At 37.3% G+C, this 18513-nt stretch overlaps 1 protein-coding gene across 2 annotated transcripts in view; it reads right to left on the reverse strand.

Annotated features, from left to right (window-relative positions):
* Positions 1-2465: 2465 nt before the first annotated feature.
* dicer1 (dicer 1, ribonuclease type III) overlaps positions 2466-18513 on the reverse strand; it is a 35292-nt gene continuing 19244 nt past the window's right edge. For both annotated transcript variants that reach the window (XM_084393351.1, XM_084393350.1), the window contains 10 exons: positions 18248-18430; positions 18043-18148; positions 17692-17867; positions 16062-16893; positions 13826-13978; positions 11150-11945; positions 9907-10175; positions 9085-9247; positions 8830-8905; positions 2466-6691 (listed from right to left, as the gene is read on the reverse strand). In XM_084393351.1, the coding sequence (XP_084249477.1) occupies positions 6526-6691; positions 8830-8905; positions 9085-9247; positions 9907-10175; positions 11150-11945; positions 13826-13978; positions 16062-16893; positions 17692-17867; positions 18043-18148; positions 18248-18430 (2920 nt within the window). In that variant the 3' untranslated portion in view covers positions 2466-6525. The remainder of the gene's footprint in view (positions 6692-8829; positions 8906-9084; positions 9248-9906; positions 10176-11149; positions 11946-13825; positions 13979-16061; positions 16894-17691; positions 17868-18042; positions 18149-18247; positions 18431-18513) is intronic.

Here is an 18513-nt window from a genome sequence, read left to right on the forward strand (position 1 = left end):
TGGCAACCGAGCAAGCTGAAAACAATGAGCCCCCTCTGCATATTTATTCGTCATCTCTTTGTTTTTGTAGCGCGGAGAATAAATGGCTCAAATGACACGGCACAAGCCTGCACATTGTCAACACAGGTAATAAGTCACCATTAGCCTCTCATTCCCACACTCAGCATATCAGCCCCGCCTGATCCCAGCCCAGAACACTGGCCGTCATTTGCTTTCCACCTACATATATAACCCATAGAAGCATATGCACGTCTTTTCAACAGCTAGAGATATTTCTTTTCCTCCTTTATCTACATTTTGATGAACAAAGCCATTTTCAACTTCTCCCTAGATCATCTCAGCGGACATGCTCCAGGTGATCTGCTATGAGTACTTCATCAAGAGTGCTGTACTTTAGTCAAATCTGGTTTAGACCATCTTTTTTTTTTTTTTTACATTAAAATGACGCAAAGCAGTTTAATCAACTCTGCTTGTCAGAGTTGGAGTCAAGAACAAAGCCTTAAATCAAGAACCTGGACGTTCCTTTTAAAAGTGAAGTATGTAATAAGTGCGACCAAACAAAATTGGAAAATAATTAATTAAATAATGATGCCTGCATCTACCATTGTTTGGATCAAGGGGTCAAAAAAAGATGTTGTAACTACACCACTGGGCTGCAATAAATCTATTTCTTTATTAGGGATGAACATTTTAAGGAATTTGATGATTTCATTAATTTAGTTGCCAGCTGTGGTCATTTTAACAACAAATAAAAAAAATCCTATTTTAGGACTTTTTGAACACGCACTGAGATTCAGGAATAGTTTTTACCCCAATGCCATAAGACTGATCAATACACATTGATATTCAATAAGAATACTGGATGCTGCTTAATAATGTCAACAATGTCACTTTTGTAACTTGCCATTTTGTCTTATTGTCTAGCAATTTATTTTAATTTCTGTATGTATGCATTTTGTGTGTGTGTACATAACATTGAGGTCTATTGTATTGTCTTGTCTAGTCTGTGGAGAAGCATTCAAGAAAGTTTTTCATTGTGCATTGTATCGTACTTGTACACAAATGACTGACTGACACAAATGACTGAAAAACGAGTCAACAACTACACTTGAAAAATCATTGAAAATCATAAAGTTCTGATATTTTTGTTTTCTAAACGAAACCATTTCTGAACACAAACCCTATTCTAATGGACAATTTCTTTGCACATTTAAAAAATATAGTCACATTCTAGTTTAGGGTCCAATTCTCACTATTAACAATGACTTTTGCCACAATTAAACTGTTGGTGTGTTCATGCAAAATAAGGCATTAATATGTGATTTATAATAAACAGCCACTATGCATGCTAATAAGCAACTAGTTAATAGTGAGAATTGGACTAAAGTGTTACCAAATATATATATTTAACGGAAATGGACGTTTTTTCTGTTTTCATCTCAACTTGATTCAGATTTGTGCGGATACCCATCGCAGCTAGAAATATAGATGGCATTATATATTGTCATTAACTACTATGCACTAACATTTAAATTAATCAATTGATACAAAAACACTATGTGTACATACATGTTTTTACATTGCACTAATACTTAAAAAAATACCTGAATGTAACTACAGCTGTAATTCGTTTCTGTAATACATTTATAATTACATAGTTGACCCTTCCCTTATCACTCCCCATACCAATATGTCTGCATGTATGTATAATGCAAGTACATAGAAGTTAAAGACACCTAATATAAAGTGTGACCTAATATTTTTTATTTAAATTTATAAAGTGTCTTTGTCATCATGCTAGGATTATTCGTCTCAAACAGTCCCACCAAATCAGCAAACATAACACTAAGAATCATAATTCATGGCATACTGCTGATCTTGTGTCTTTTTGAATCCAAAATTTAATTAGAATGTGTAATAGTGTGGCAAAACTCTCCTATCAGAATATATGCTCCAATGCTTGCACAGCTGATGTGAGGTCATTTCTCACCTACCAAGAGTGAGCGCTCCAGCTCTATTTTTTACTTCTTGGCAAACATCGATGCAGCCATACAAAATGTGCAAGTGGCGAAATGAATACACAAGACCATAAAAAGGCCCGCCGAGAGTGAAAAAGTATACTCGCAAACACAGTTCATACCTACTTCATCTATTACATAAGGCTCATTGCAAATGTGATTAAAACATCGGTCATGGTTGCCGAGTCCATCTAAACACGAACGGCCTCCTAGCACTCATAAACGGGAGGCAAGAGCACTCCTTGGGTTAGGAAAATACTGAGGTCATCAGCATATGCTTGCACTGCGAAAAGCCCACACTTACACTGTGGCGCGCGTCCGGCTTTTCACACAGTATTAGTAGCCACAGCCGTGCAGCTCATAAAACAATCTAATACATCATTTCTCCTTTCAGGATCTGGAAATGCATATAGATTACAGCGAAAAGAACACACATAACACCACAAATGAACGACCATACCATAACTTTATTGTAGATATACTCAGCTACAATTACTTTTAAAAAAAAAAGGAGGGGGGGGAGGGGGAGACAGAATTTTTAAAGGTTTTTGTGATCCATAAGGTGCAGAATGCAAACCACTGCAGCACTGATACAGTATGAATGAGAAATAGACATTTAAATACACGTCCCTTAAAAATACAGAAATTGCGCTGCAGTTTGTGACCCATAATTCCCCCATTTTAAATCCCCGTACTGTTAGTGCTCTACGGTGCTCGACATTCCCATAAACCCCTTCAAGAGGAGCTCGCCACACATTCCAGTCCTGCAATGTTGTCTTTGAACACCTTGCTGCTGCTAAGAGTGCATTTGACTTTTGAATCAGGAAATTATATTTTTTCCAAAAAAAAAAAAAAAAAAGACACTTTTTTTATGAAATAAAGCCCTTTTAAATAAAATGTAGGGCTGATTTAATAAGATCTATACAATGTATTTAGTCTAAAAAGGAAATACAGGTGGGGTGGGAGAGGAGTTTTCAATGACATGCACTAATACATCTGGATTCATATAATCTAATATGGGGGGTGATGGATGAAGGACAGTGCGGTCCCAACATATTAAAATCATGCCAGTCGAAGGACTTGACGGGTTACATTACAATTCCATATTCAAAGTATTACATTAAGGCAGGACATTAATGTACACATAGGACACATATTTAGCCCCAGATTGTAGAGATTCGAAACTACTTTTCTACAGTGTATTTTCTCTGATGACATCCTGCAGGCACATTGTATCTCTCTGATCACTTTTAAATACATTGGTAAAATACCAGCGATGCAAACAGCAGCAAGGCCAAAACCACAAGTTATTCCTTTAAACGTTACGGCATCATATATACATGTTTTTGTATTTTTTTTTTTTTTATCGTTCTGACATGAGGTAAAGTATGGCGCCCGAGTGCAATGCTTATTTGTGCTACATGTTTAAAAAGAAAAAGAAAAAAAAACACACACAAAAATTATTCTCCACCATGAAGGAAAATACAATCTGCAGCATATGATACGATGGAGGACCACTTTAAGAAAACACTCCCACAGATGATACATTTTTTTCTTTTTTTTTACTGTGATATCTGTTCTGTGGGATTAGCTCTGGCATTATGATCGATTATTGGTTGTGAAAATTTGCTTCTCAGAAAAAAAAAAAAAGCGAAAAAAAAAAACTCCATATCTATGCGGTGGCACCATACGTGTGATTTCACATTCTCTGAAAGGTAAAAATCCAACAGTGAGAAGAAAGCTTAAACAAAAAGTGAAGGAAAAAAGGTGTGCGCCTTTCAGAGGCTCGGGGGGGGAAAGACCGTAACAAGCTTAAAAAAAAAAAAAAGACCAAACAAACACACACACACACACACACAAACAAATAATAAAGTTGCAATAGTCTGAGGGTTAAGGGTTACAGAATCAGTGTCATATCGCAGGGCCGGCGCGCACTGACCCTGATGCACAAACTCACGCCATTTGTTGAGGGAATATGGAAACCCATTCATTTCCAATGACTTTCAATACTCAACTTTGGGGGTTGCGACTGAGCTCATGTAAATAGGGTCACTCAACTCTTGCTAAAACAGAATCAGATTGCACTCACTTTCAAGAAGGGGAGTACTTCGGTTGGAGCCTCAAATGTTGGTGAAATCTTGGCTTTAATCGGGTTACAAGACAGTTTGTAACCAACAAATCAAAGCAAAATAGCCTATGAGATATAGAAGCAGGAAAACAAAAACTGCAAGGCAATATCCAAGTATGAAGCATGGCACCAAAAGTCCTTCACCATATAGGAACCATAATGCAAAAAATTGCTACAGTAGCAAAAGATGAGACAGTTTAGATGTTACAGGTTTGAAAGGCACCACTTTAGAGCATACTCCGTTAAAAGATGCGAATTCAATGTCAGTGGGAATGTATTCTAGTGCAAATAGTCGTGAGTATATATATTTATCCCCTTATAAGGTGCTGATGAGTGTATACAATACTGTGCCTTAATGCCATTCAGATTTGTAAAAAGGCATATCCACAAATATATTAATCAACGTTTTATGATAAGGCCAAACTATTCGCAAGGGTCTTCTGAGGTAGCAATGCCTGGGATTATGTAACTTCAGGAATAGTTTGTCCTAAACATAATAACAGAAGTATAGACAGAACGAGGAAGGGAAAAGTTAGGTAGCCTTCAAGATGTTGAAATGTTCAAATTTGCACCCTTATTTCTTGGAGTAGCAATGATAGGCAAGGGTGTCTTGTTTTCGAACTATTAATACATTAACAAAACAAAAACGCAATTAGAGTTGGTAAGACTGCAAGAGAGGAAAGTGACAAAGGCGAGACGCATGGCTTATAAGAACTTCGAGTGCAATCTATCGATTTTCTCAAGTGTTAAGTAACCCTTCTGACCGATGTACAATTGTTTTCATGTGAAGGAAAAACCCCAGAGAGGCATCAAGCTTATGTGCGGAGAACTTTTCTTTTTTTTTCTCAGCATTTCCCCTTCAAGCATAAAAACCAAAGGAAAAAACAAATGGGGAAACGATTTCTACAGCCTGACGAGCAGACAGAACAGAAAAAACAACCCAACAGATTTCAAAAAGGTAAAATTAAAGAGGTAATACAGTTACAGTGCAAAAAGATGAGAAATTCAAGCTTAAACATAGCACCAAAAAAAAAAAAAAATGCATGCAATTAACTGAGGTATTCAAGTGAAGAATGCCTATTAATATGAAAACATTTAGTCTAGACAAGAGGCTACAACACATTTACGCTAAAAAAAAAAAAAAAAAAAGGCTGGTTACCACATCTCCAAATGTGTGAATGTTGAGGGATTGATTTAACAGGTGCAACCTCACAACGCTGCATCAGTGTCGACTTTGGTAAGCGATGCACGTGAAGTCTAGCGAAATATCGGTTTGTCCTAAAGACGGTATGTAAAGGTGCTTTGTGTCTTACAGAATTATCCGATTCTATTCCTCTCTTTCCGCTTTTTAATATAAAATCTGCAGCATATTTTCCCAGGTGATATGTCCTCCTGTTTATCGTTCGTGTCGTTATATCAAAACTAAGTCAGTCAAGTCAGTCTACGGAGACATCTAATGTTCATAAAGACTGTCAACTAAATATCATCAATATCAGTATCATCAATATCAGTATCAAAAGACATTACTGAAACCCAAGTATCAACGTATATTTCGTAATAAACATTTAATATTTATTTTATATCACGTAGTTATGACGTCTATACAACCCATCCGGTTGGCTACACGAACACGCATCCTCAAGTGCCGTTTACAACTGCTGATTACAGTAATCGGGAATGTCAAATTCCTATCCATCTTAAGGATGTGAGGGCCTTTTTCTCTCTCTCGATACAAGTGATTTTGCTGGCAAAAAAACCCAAACAAAAAACGTTCACGACTCTCGTCGAAATAAAGCGGACACTAGAGAAGTGCAATTATGATTGAGAATATATCATCTCAAGATAGAGAAAAACATTTCCAACAACACCAACACTCTTTCTTTCCACGTGCCCTGCCTGCTAAAAGGCAGCAAAATGGCACTAGTGCACAGATTGAGGAATTGTGTGTTTTTATCTTGTTGTGTTTCTCTTATTTAGTTGATACCTTGGAGTTTAACTATGTACACTGTAATACTACCTATAAGCTTTAGCTTTTTTTTTAACCACTACCACAAAGCAGAGCATATATCTTTTTTAATGTTAATAAAAATAGGGAAAGGGGGACCTGACCTTTTTCTTAACACTTGCAATACATAAAAAAAGCACTCGTGTTCAAACAAAGCTGGGGAGAAAGAAAGATTGTGTTTGCGCACGTAAAGAATAAAATGAAATATGAACCCTATGTGAATTACTCTCAAATCTTTCGACTCGATTCATTTAAGTTAGACAACCCCAATGAGAACGCAGTCAGCGACAAATCTTCACTCGGTCGTAAACTGGAGCCGAGAGGGGTTCTGCTGTGTTTTTGACTGGTGTGTTGGGGTGTCTGCGGTCTGAAGCTCAGTTGGTTTGGACCTGAGGTTGATTGGCTTTGAGACTGCGCAGGGCTCGGCGGGCGGCCGCTGACTTGGCTATCCGGTAGCTGCGTCCCACGCCTTTGAACTTGCCTTTGCCCACCACTTCCACTGTCACCCGTACTTTTCCATCGTAGGTTCTCTCCGCAGGGCTGCAGAAAAGGACAAACATTGATATGGCTATGACTAAAAAAATTAGACTGACACAAAAGCAATGGTGGACTTTTTTGAAAAAAAAAAGCTAATAACTTATTGAAAAATGGTTGATGGTATAAAAAATTTAAATCAGTAGCTATGTTTCCATCCACCTATTTATATGTGAAATTTCAAATATTGCATATAAAAAAAAAAAATATTATATTGTATATATAACAGACAGAAATGGCAAAATGCACATAAAAAACATATGCATTCATTTGAGTTGGACAAAGTTTTTATCCGGGAAGAAAACGTGCATAAACTACGATGGAAAAACATTTAGCGAATAAATTCCTTGATGCACAAAAAAGACATGTGACTTTGCAATGGGACGGCATAACTGGACTAACCAGCGGACTGATCCCTTTGCACAGCATCTGAAATACTGTTTTGGTTGTCAGTCGTCAAAGTGGTTCGGTATAATTACCTTCCAGAACTGTCTTACACGACTGTGTTACCAAACAGCAGGCATTCGTCTCCGAAAGCAAGATAACTTTATTACGTTTCGGCTGCAGGTACTAGTAATTTATTACATACGAAATTATTTAATGGTGCTTTACTCGCAAATGGTTAATGCGATATTCCAGTTTTGTGCATAAGTTAAATTCGCAACTTTTGATGGAAATATAGCTATACATTAGTGCTGTCAAAAATAACGAGTTAACGAATGCGATTAATTTTTTCAGTTTAACACTTTTTTACGTCACCTTTTGACTAGCATTACATATGACCACGCTCTAATTTACGCAAATGCTTTTAAACCATTCAAGTGCGATAAGACACAAAAGAGAACGTGTCTATGAATCTGACGTCTGTGACGCACAGAAAGCCGCTTCAGGCAGCGCTTGAGTGGACAAAAACACAAAATTATGCCAAAATGCCCATTTTATCGAGGATCCTCATAAGCACAGTATTAAATAAGTTAAATGAAGTCTTAAATGAACGTAAAGAGTTGTTTGAAAATGGGATGTGTGTCAGATACGTGTCTTGTACAGTCTTAAAGTGACAGCAACCTAATAAACCTGCTGCTGTGATGTCAGTCATAATGTTGTTTAAAGAAAAGAAAAAGAGAAAATCTCTCACCGCTCTTGACTGAAAAACTTTCGTAGCTTTAATAAGGATTAACCTATTTTTAATTTATGCAGTGAAGACTGTGACATGTTTGATGACTTCATTCAATTTCTGTATATATCCTACCTGTTAGACCTACCTGAAAATCTTAAAGCACTGTTTACACGGTTACAAGGGTCAAAAACAATGAAAACAATAACTTTTTGTGCATTTTGACAGGACAAGTAAAAATCTGAAGTGGTCTGACTGGGCAAAGCGAAAAAATTTAGCCCTGATATATTGAAAGGCACAGCTAAATGTGACATTTATTATAATGGGTTTATGTGAAGATTGTTTTAAGTTCACTTAAATTAAAAGTTGTTATATTTTTTTAAAAGCCTAATCAATTTTCAAATTGATAGCTTTCAATTATACTGTAATGTTGAATGACTCTTATTAAAAAACTGCTACTGATGTCTCTATCTGTAATACTGGCCTTCTTTCATAAAAAGATCCCATTAAAAAAATATTTAAAACATAGGCTACTGTCTTTATGTGGTTTCTACATTCATTTAGAGATTCAATGTGAAATTATTACAATATAAAAAAATATTAAAAACTATAATTAATTACAGAAAAATTTGCAATTAATTTATAATAAAATACTTATACTTTGTGATATACTGGTAGAAAATCTTTCCTCTCTATCTTGCCTAGGCTGCAAAACAATAATAATTATTATTCCCACGAGCCTAATATGGTCTTTGTTATCGATATTGAAGCATTGAATCCGCAATTTTGGTATCTCTCCAGCCGTACTCACATTACAGATTCCAATCTCTTATAAGCAGGTTGTAGGGACTCGGAAATTGTCAGAATTCTAAATTTTTTAAATGACTCATATTTGCTCTGAACCACGCACTGATACAGTAACTTTTACAGTGCATCAAGTTTTGCACATTCAAATGATCGCTACTATGTGTGTATTGTGCAGATGATTATGTTAAGAGGTTGCTTGTTTACAAGGGAAAGACATTCCCACCTGAACTTAGCAGTCTCCGGTTCCATCTCCAGGAGTTCACGCACTGGGGATCGAGGGACATTAGCGGAGAATTTTTCTAGAAAATGAGGCGAAAACAAAAGCAGAGCATTTCAATCTGACATTTCATCATGCATAAAAATGGCACGATGTTTGAAAATGACTGAACTTATGGTCTTCGCCACATGAGCCGGCAGACAATCAGACGAAACAGAAACGCAGAACTGATTTACTCATCCGTATGTCTTTGGCCCTTACCTATGAGCGGCCTCATCATTGGATAATACACTTGCCAAACTGTCTCAAGTGACATCCCGCTATCCATGTAAATTGCACCAGCTAGCGATTCAAAGATGTCTCCCATTGCTTTGGGGACCTCAATGTCTTCCTCCTTCTCCTCATCTTCCTCCGATCGGCGAAGCTATGAGAGAGTAAAAACAATTCCGGTTTCTTTTTTTCTTTTTCTTTTTTTTTCATGCACAGAAAATAAGTTTCCTCTCAGGACAGAAAACTGTGCTTATCCATGTCAAATTCACATCCCCAAACTAATAACACACAATAAACAGCAGAAAATGATTTGCGAAAGAAAAACAAAACTGTGGTCATAACTTAAAATGTGAACTGACAGCTATGCTGTACTGTAATGGTATTTCCTCTCAAAATGAACTGCGATCAATTACTTTTAGTATTACACTTAAAATACCTAAATGTCCAATATTGGGGACAACATTACCCAGCTATGTAATTAAGGGGAACATTACTTATTTTATTCAATTTGTCTTTCCTCTTTCAGTATCCAGTGTTGTCCCTAAGGCATAAAATGCTTTCCAGTCAAACAAGACTAGATTCAGTGCCAAGATAACCATTTCAAAATAAATTAAATCCAACTGCATTTTTACAATCCAAAAATGAAAACAAATACAAACACAGACCAGATTCCCGATGACTGCCAATGACAGGATGTCACGGTATTAAATCTTCATGAAATATTATACATCTACGCTGACAATGGCATGTAAATGAAATGATCATTTCCAAGGCCTAATAACTTTAACAGATAACAGTAGGATGATGGCTCACCTCCGAATCCATTCCTTGCATTTCATTCTTCTCCAGCTGAAATTGCACAAAATCATCGATCACGTGGAACAGTTCGGGCGAGACAGCTTTGAAGTACTTGTGGTAATCGTACTTGACAGCCAGGGAAGCAAATATGGTGTTGTTGACAAGTGCAGAGCGCAGGTCGGTCAGCACGCCTGGAGAGTGCTGCCGGGTATCTTCATAAAGGTGCTTTGTTATGAGGTAGTCTAAAATTGCATCACCAAGAAACTCCAACCGCTGATAACAATCTGTCCGAAGTTCAGAGTGGTACAAAAGAAGGTCAAAATGAGACCATTAATATCACAGATCATTAATATAACAGTGTCACACCACAGGAAATATTAAGTTATTGTGAGAAAACTGTGCCTGGCGCGCACAGCAAACAAACGGTGTGATGAGCCTATTCCAATGATTGTTTTAATAATAAAAAGATTCTTAATAATGAATCAGAAAAAAAAGTTAATGAGTTATTGGTTTAAATTAAATCGAAACTGCACAAGTTGGGAGTTTTGTTGTAAAAAAAAAAGAAACCACTTTTTTTAAGCAAAGAAAGTTATGCAAAACTGAAAATTATGCAAATAAGAATACTAAATCTCACACTTGGGGTTGCGTGACATACCAGTACAATTGTTTTTTTGTTTTGTTTTTCGGTACCTGACATGAATAATAGGTATATACAGCAGTATATTTAACTTATTTATTATATAAATAAATAAATACAAATATATTTATTTTATACAAGTCACCCAAATCAACTGAGGAACCAAACAGTTACACTAAATGAATGGGTAACTACAGTAACTAATTTAATAATAAAAAAATACATTTTATTATTATACAATTTAATATAATAGTAATAACTATTTTATAATAAACTACATTATAAAACAAACTTTTGTTTGAAGTACCACAGATTACAACAAAAATGGGCAGCAATAATAATAACAATAATAAATAATTATTAACAGTTTGTAAGTGGTAATTTAAATTAAACTACATTAAATTGTATAATACATTTATTTATAAAAAATATTAAAAATGATCATTGTTATTATTACAACATTAATTTATATAATTTATTTAAAAAAAACATTATTATTATTGTTTTGGTAATAGAAATAAAAAGGTAGGATAAACATATAGCCAAAGCAGTACTGTTTTACTTTAGTCAGATCCATAAAAGAAACAGTGATGAAATCAGAACTAAATAACGTCCACGGACCTGTTATTGTGTTGTAATGATACGAGGCGTGCGTGAAGGCCTGTAGAAGATATGCCTTGTTTTGAAACGTGTAGTTTATCTTCTTTTCAAAGTTCTCGAAGCCTGAAATGAGGTGGTTGAGGGTCCGCTCGGCATCCGGGTGGTCGAACATGCAGCGCGGAGGGATCTTCAGCCAGCCGTACTGCAGCTCAGCCGACCCCCCTGAACTCTGCTTCTCCGGCGGGAGCACCTTCAAGCCGAGGGAGCACAGAAACAGCTGGGCTGCCCTCTCCCCACAGCTGGTGAGGTAGCACCCCAGCAGGGCCTCCACACAGTCGGCTATGCTCTTATCAGCGATGCATTGCTCGGTGTGGAGGTCGTAGGAGATGGACTGTTTCCCGATATCCGTGCCACAGTTTTCCTCGGAAGGGTTCCAGAAGCCCACCACAAAGTCATCCTCCTCGCCAGCTTTGCTGGGGTCCAGGTAGCACATGGCATCCCAGGAACTGTAGTCGAACTCGTCAGCGCCACTGTCTGGGGAAAAGTGGGAGTTGTGAGGTTTTTTGGGTGCTTTCCATTCGTGGCCAGGCTCAGCCGACTGGAGGGAGATCTTCTTCCCGAAGGCGCCGGAGCCAATCAGCATGTTATCGATGAATCTCAGCATGTTATCGATGAATCTGATGTGCTCGTAGTAGTACTCCAGATCATCTTCCACATTGACCTCTTCTTTAGACTGCTCGACCTCCACATCCTCTGCTTCATCGTCGTCGTCATCCTCCTCCTCATCACTGGCTTTTCCGTTGGCCAAATCTTTATTCTGAGAAACAAAAACAGATTGCCCAATGTCTTACAGCTCAACAAACCAAACCAAACAATATCCTGAAAGGAACGCTGAGTCCAAGAGCCCTGTGAAGCCAAGGCTCAGTATCTACAACAGATTTGCAAAGATTACAATTTAAAAGTGTTTTAGTTCAACCACAGCATTATGTTTGCTCAGGAGAGCTCTAACAGAGCCGAGGCTCACAGTCCAAGTCAATGACTCATCCAATCTAATGTGATTCAAAAGCTGAAACATACTCTAAAAATCTTTTTTATATCATTAATATGCCATAACTTTGACCATATGAGCAAACGTCTATTGCATATGCATTAAAATGTTAATATCCATGACACCTAATACTGTAATAATACATGGAAGTGACACTTAAAATTACAGCACCCGAGGCAGATTTAGTACACTCGTCCCATACATATACACCTCGAACCACACAGGGCGACCCAAAACATACAGAGAGTCTCCGTCGAAACCATGGTAGAAACCAGAAGCAGAGTTCTTTCCATTTTTCTGTTCACATGTCCTAATACATCGCATATGCTCAAACACAGATGGAAAACTGTGGCTTACATTTAATAAAAGATGGTATACATCTTAAGTAATTGTAGCACCTCTTTCTGACCTGATATATTTCTTTGAATTGTGCCTTGGCTCAAGAGCTGCAGATTTCTTGAATTTCATGATATATCCAAATAAGCTTATAGTGAGGGTTGCGATATGGTAAGGTTGAATATCCAAATTACAGATCAAGAGTTTTATTTTTATTTTTTATAATGTTAAAAACATTAAAACACTAGGGGAACTTAACTCCCTTAAAAACATTAGGGGATTTTGTAAGATTTTGTAATGTTTTTGAAACAAGTCTCTTATTCTCACCAAAGCTGCATTTAATTGAATAAAAATACAATAAAACAGTAATATTATTATTACAATGTAAAATAACTGTTTTATATTTCAATTTTAAAATGTATTTTATTCAGGTGATGGCAAAGCTGAATTTTCATCATCATTACTCCAGTCTTCAGTGTCACATGATCCTTCAGAAATCATTCTAATATGATGATTTGCTCCTCAAGAACAGAAAGTTCTGTAACATTATTTATGTCTCTACTGTAACTTTTGATCAATTTAATGCATCAATGCTAAATAAAAGTTTTCATTTCTAAAAAAAAAAAAAAAAAAAATCATCTTACTGACTGGAGAGCACTGGGACTGACAGACCATGTAATTAAAATATAGAAAATAAAATTAACCCTTTATCTAATAAATAGATTAAATCAACTTTACTTTACCTGACACATTATCGTATTTTGTCATTGCATTATTATTAATAATTTATTTGCATATCTCACTTGCCCTCCATTTTATGGTTTTTACCTTATAAACAATTAGCATAAGGGTAATTTGCTAACTCATTTCAGTAGGTTGGCATTATTACATTTAATCTATAATGAGTTAAGCTACTACCTTTTACTTGTTCAACCATTTCTTGTATTTAGAAGTTTGGAAGTAATTACCCCAGAGGCAACAAGTGAACTGTGGAAAATGTGTTAGCATTAGCTTAAAATCAAACCAAAGGTGTGTTATGCTGAACTGAAAATGTCTAATATTTTTAATGTAAAATAAATAAGCAAATTCTGCCCTCTATTCTGAAACCCAGCTTCAGGCAGAAAGGATGAACCTGCCCCCTGGTGGCAGAGACAGGATACAGCTGCAGCTCAACGCTGCCAAGATGTTCCTCAGCTCAAGGCACAGAGCCATGTAAACAGACTTGTAATTGTGCATGAAGATGCATGTTGATATTGGGTTAAGCTTGACTTGAGTTATCGGGTAAACAAATGGAGATGCTCTCTGACTCATACCTCATCTGAGTCCCACTTGTCCATGCTGCTTTTGTCCTGATTCACAACGTAGCCTGGAGGAAGCCAGTTTACCGGGGGATCAAAGATGGATACCACCATTCTACTAGGAAGGCCCTTTTTCTTCCCCAAGCGATAAAGGTTACAGTTGCTGACCTGGAGATAACAAAGGCAAAACATTTGTTTTCCATATAACAAATGAAGTAAAAATGAATCAATATTTAAATAGAGGCGTAGCGACTGCCAAAAACTTTATAAATGGTAGTAGTAAATTAAATTAGCATCCTCTGACATCAGTAATTGCAAAGCTATGTGTGATGAAAACCGGTAACAATTCATTATGCAAATATTATAAATGAATCCTTTAAACTTTAAGGTAGTGTAGGCAATTTCAGAGTGGCTAGCAATAGGAAGCTAGCTTTGAAAGCATTAGATCCCACCCTCCCTTTAGAGTGCTCTCCAAAGCCACACCTACTACCAAAAAAAACTAAACAAAAACCAAAAACAGTCGGACCGAATGCAATGATTGGACAAAAATTGTTTGTGTCCCGAGACTTCCACTAACGGTATATGTACATTTTTAATATTTAGACCACTTCTATCATTGATTGCTATCAGGATGTGAAGAGAATTAACCAGAATAACAAAAAGTGTTTAAGAAAAAAATTGCCTACCCTACCTTTAATTGGCAAATATGATATTAGTTCAAGTAATTAATTAGTAACAAGTAGTAGCACGTAATAAGTGCAAATTAGTAAAAGTGAAAAGGGAAATTAAAGTAAGTATAAATAATAACAAATACTACTAATATTAATATATTTATCTACAATTTATTAATACTTGTGAATTGTGTATAATATTATGTAAGTATATTTAAATTAAATTTAAATAATAATTACAAAATAATGATTATATTTAAAATATAGTACCGGTATTTAAAATATGTTTAATAATATTTATTAATAAATATTTAAGAATAGTGCATAATACTAAATCAAATATAAGTATATTAAAAATAGGGGTGTAACGGTTCTCTGTTAAAAAAAAAAACGAACCGTACCGTTCTCCACCCACGTTTCAGCATGCACTTCATCTAAAATCTGATGACGATGCATACACATCTATAATATGGTTTGCTGAAAATAGCACATAAAACAGACAGACAGAGTTAGGCTAATGTATGTTTCTGTCGATGGATACCTATTCTGGCTTCCTCTAAACTTTCAATGCGAGTGCCGTATGCTCTAATACGACCAGTCATTTACGCCATCATAACCGGGGTGTTGACAGCGAGCGAGCGCAGGTGAGAGCAGCACACGCTGCTATAAACTCATTTAAGCCTTGCCAATTTAAACATTCAAGCGCATTTGTATGCATTCATCCGAAGCGCGTACGTACACGCTAATATTGAGTTCTCGTCTTGTGCTTGAACGGACAAATTCACACAAAAATTATGTCAACAGGCCCATCTTGTCAAGTATCCAAGTAGGTTATGTCTTAAGTGAACATAAACAGTCGAGAAAGAACACATGTGTGCATCAGTATCAGCGTACTGAATCTGTGCATTTTGTCTTAAAGTGATAGCAGCCTAACATTCCTGCTGTCTGTATTTTTAATGTTAATCAAACAACTCACTGCTCTTGATTGAGTAACTTTTGTAACTTTAATCATGATTAATATCTATTTAATTTATACATTGAAGATTATATGCAATGTTGCTTTACATTTGATTACTTCAGCAGTAGTTTTCAGGTTCAGAAATTTAATAGATACCTGAAACACCTGAAAAGCACTGTTTATTTTATTTGTATCTTTACTCTACTGTATTTATCTGCGTTGTAGTTTGATTATTTGTTCTTATTTTCCTTGTTTTTATTTGACAGTAGTCCCTTTTTCCTGAACATAGCACATACTGAACCGTACCGAAACCGTGACCCCAAAACAGTGAGAAAAACCGAACCATGAGTAATCTGAACCGTTAAACCCCTAATTAAAATAAATGTATTTGAAAAATGTCAAATAATACGTTTTATTTAGTTATTTAAGAGTATAGCTAGATTTGTAAATAGATTAGTAAAAAATAGGATTAGTTTTTAGATTAGATTTATTTTATTTTTTTGCCCATGTAAAACTTGCTGCCACATTGCTAGAATACTGTGAGCGGCTCCCAATGCATTACTATGTGGTTACTAGGGTGTATTTAGTGTTTTTTGCTTTGCAGTTGCTTTATTAATCTTACCTTCTTGCTTCTCATGTACGATAGCCTGCCCTCATGGGCATCAGGATAAGTGCAGAACAAGTAGGTGGTGATGGCGTGTTTCAGGAAAGAGTCACCCAACATCTCCAACCTCTCCAGATTGAAGCCATCACTGGCATTGGAGAGGGTCAGGGCCTGCAAGATGAGGCCGGGGTTGGGGCCCAAGGTTTTCGGAGAATCCCAGGCTGGACCTGTGCAGGATGTTGTAGATGTCACGTCAGAGACCTCTGATGACACTTCTAAAGGTGCTGTGGTGCTGGTTGCCATCTCTGGTTTGGGGCAACAGTTTGAGGTAGGTTTTTTCACATGTCCGTCGCAGAGATCTGAGTTCCTGCCTGGGGTACATTCATCGCTGGGCTGGGGCTGGGGCTGGGGCTGTGGCTCGCCGGCTGGAGAGGGCCGCACAGGAACTGAGGTAGTGGTTTGAGTTGATAGGTCACTCTCCAGAGAGCCCAGCTGAGAGCATTGGCAAATGTCATGTCTGTGTGGGAGGTCGTCGCTGTCACACCGAGTGCTGTTAGGGAGGTTTCGGGAACAGACGCAGTCGCTCTTGTCTTTGTTCAGCGTCTGGACATCAGTCAAAGGGAGCATGTGGGTTTCTAGCTTTTCATCTGGTGTGTTGCAGTTCTCACAGGGGAGAGCGCCCTCTGGAGGCTGGGAGGCCTCCGTATTGCAGCTCTCCTCGGCAGTGTGGTCTGAATCTGAGCTTGTGCCGTGTTTACAGTGATCGTCCTCTTCCATACATGCACTGGAGCAGGAAATGAAAGATTTGCTGTCGATGGATTTCTTCCATCCGAAATCCAAATTAGGATACCTGGGGTCAATAATCAGTGAGATTAGGACTCAAATGGGTGCACTTTCTGAAAAGACATTGAAGTCAGCTGCTTTCTAAGGTAGCATCCTAACCGAGATGTTACCTCACAAATTGCTGTACTGGAAAACTCTCACTGGAAAAGACAGTAACTCTCTGTGCCACACTAATGACTTAACTGAATCCAATAGAGTTTGATGTTAACATGTTGCTAAGCTATTTATACAACACTAATGCGAATAAAAGATAATTGCACATGCCAAACTTAGGTTAAACAGCCATTTAGAAATTGAAATTAATGGTAGCCCGATGTGATTTTTATTTGATGGCCGATGGCCATATCAGAGCAACGCCTTGACTATAATGAAAGGTTTGTTTAAATGCATATTTACTGAATGTCAGTGTTAGGCTTTATGAGAAAGTGTTATAGCGGTAGCTTTAGGTAGTCTATTACTAGCTAATACGCTATAATACTTTATCATATATATATTTTTTGTATAACATTTCTGTCAACTAATCAACTGTTAAACAAAGACAGTAATTTAACAAAGTTGGAGAACTGTAGCCTCTGTGCATTTGCGCTGTCAAAATAGAAGTCCTGCATTCTCAGTACTGTCAAAATAAAAGTCCCAATTCTGACACTTAAATCAAAGTAGAAGAGGCAGAATACATTTTAGAACAGCCTTTCTTGTCAGGAGTGTGCCGACAACGCCTTGAAATGCCACCTATTAAGGGAGCTCGCTAGGTTTTGGAAAAGAGCGAATGAGTGTATTGTGTCTGATTTGTGGATTATCAAATGACCTGAAATCAGGAGGCAGGGTCTTAGCCCCTACGCCAGCGTCAATGGCTGTCTGAGACCGCAGCTCTTCGGCCGTCAGAAGGCAGTGAAGTCTGTAGAGGATGCTGGGAAGGCAGACAGCTTTCCTCCACAAAGAGGCTGGGATGGGGTGAATGGCACAGAGCTCCGGAACTAAAATCTAAGCAGATGGAACAGAAACACAACCAAAGACTGTTATTTGATGCTAGTCAAACCTCTGTACGACCCTTACCGCTTTCAGTGGAAGGAAATACTCGCACACAAAGTATGATTAGACTTAATTCAAGTATGATGGCTTATAATTATCACCACAAATTCTTTCTGTCAGTTAATACCTGTTTGTTTTGTAGGCTTTCCCACTTGGCCTTTCTCTTCTCTGCACTGCTGAGAGGAAGGGCTTTCCCCTTTTGATTAAGGTGCCGAGGAGTTAAAAGATTCAATCTACAGGAAAAGACCACCATGGATATATAATGAATTTATTGGGGAGAAAAAAAAAAAGCACATACCAGAATTTGTCTTTTTTTTTTTTTGACTTCCTACCTTGAAGATGTGTGGTCCACATCCAGTAGGGGCTGGTTAACATTAGACAGGTCCAGGTTGTACTTGGTTTTGTAGTACTCAGCGAAAGTCTCATACTCTGGAGAGGGGAATTTACTGAGCGGGGTGAGGTCTGTGTAAACGTCAGCCACATAGAACCGATGTGGCTGATCAAAATTACGATACCTGAGAGGGAGGAATGAGACAGAAGAGTAGAGCTCAACTACAGTGAAAACAAAAACACAGTATAAGTAATCAATGAGAGCTTA

Source organism: Rutilus rutilus (genome assembly GCF_951802725.1).
Source record: "Rutilus rutilus genome assembly, chromosome: 21".
Lineage (NCBI taxonomy): Eukaryota > Metazoa > Chordata > Actinopteri > Cypriniformes > Leuciscidae > Rutilus > Rutilus rutilus.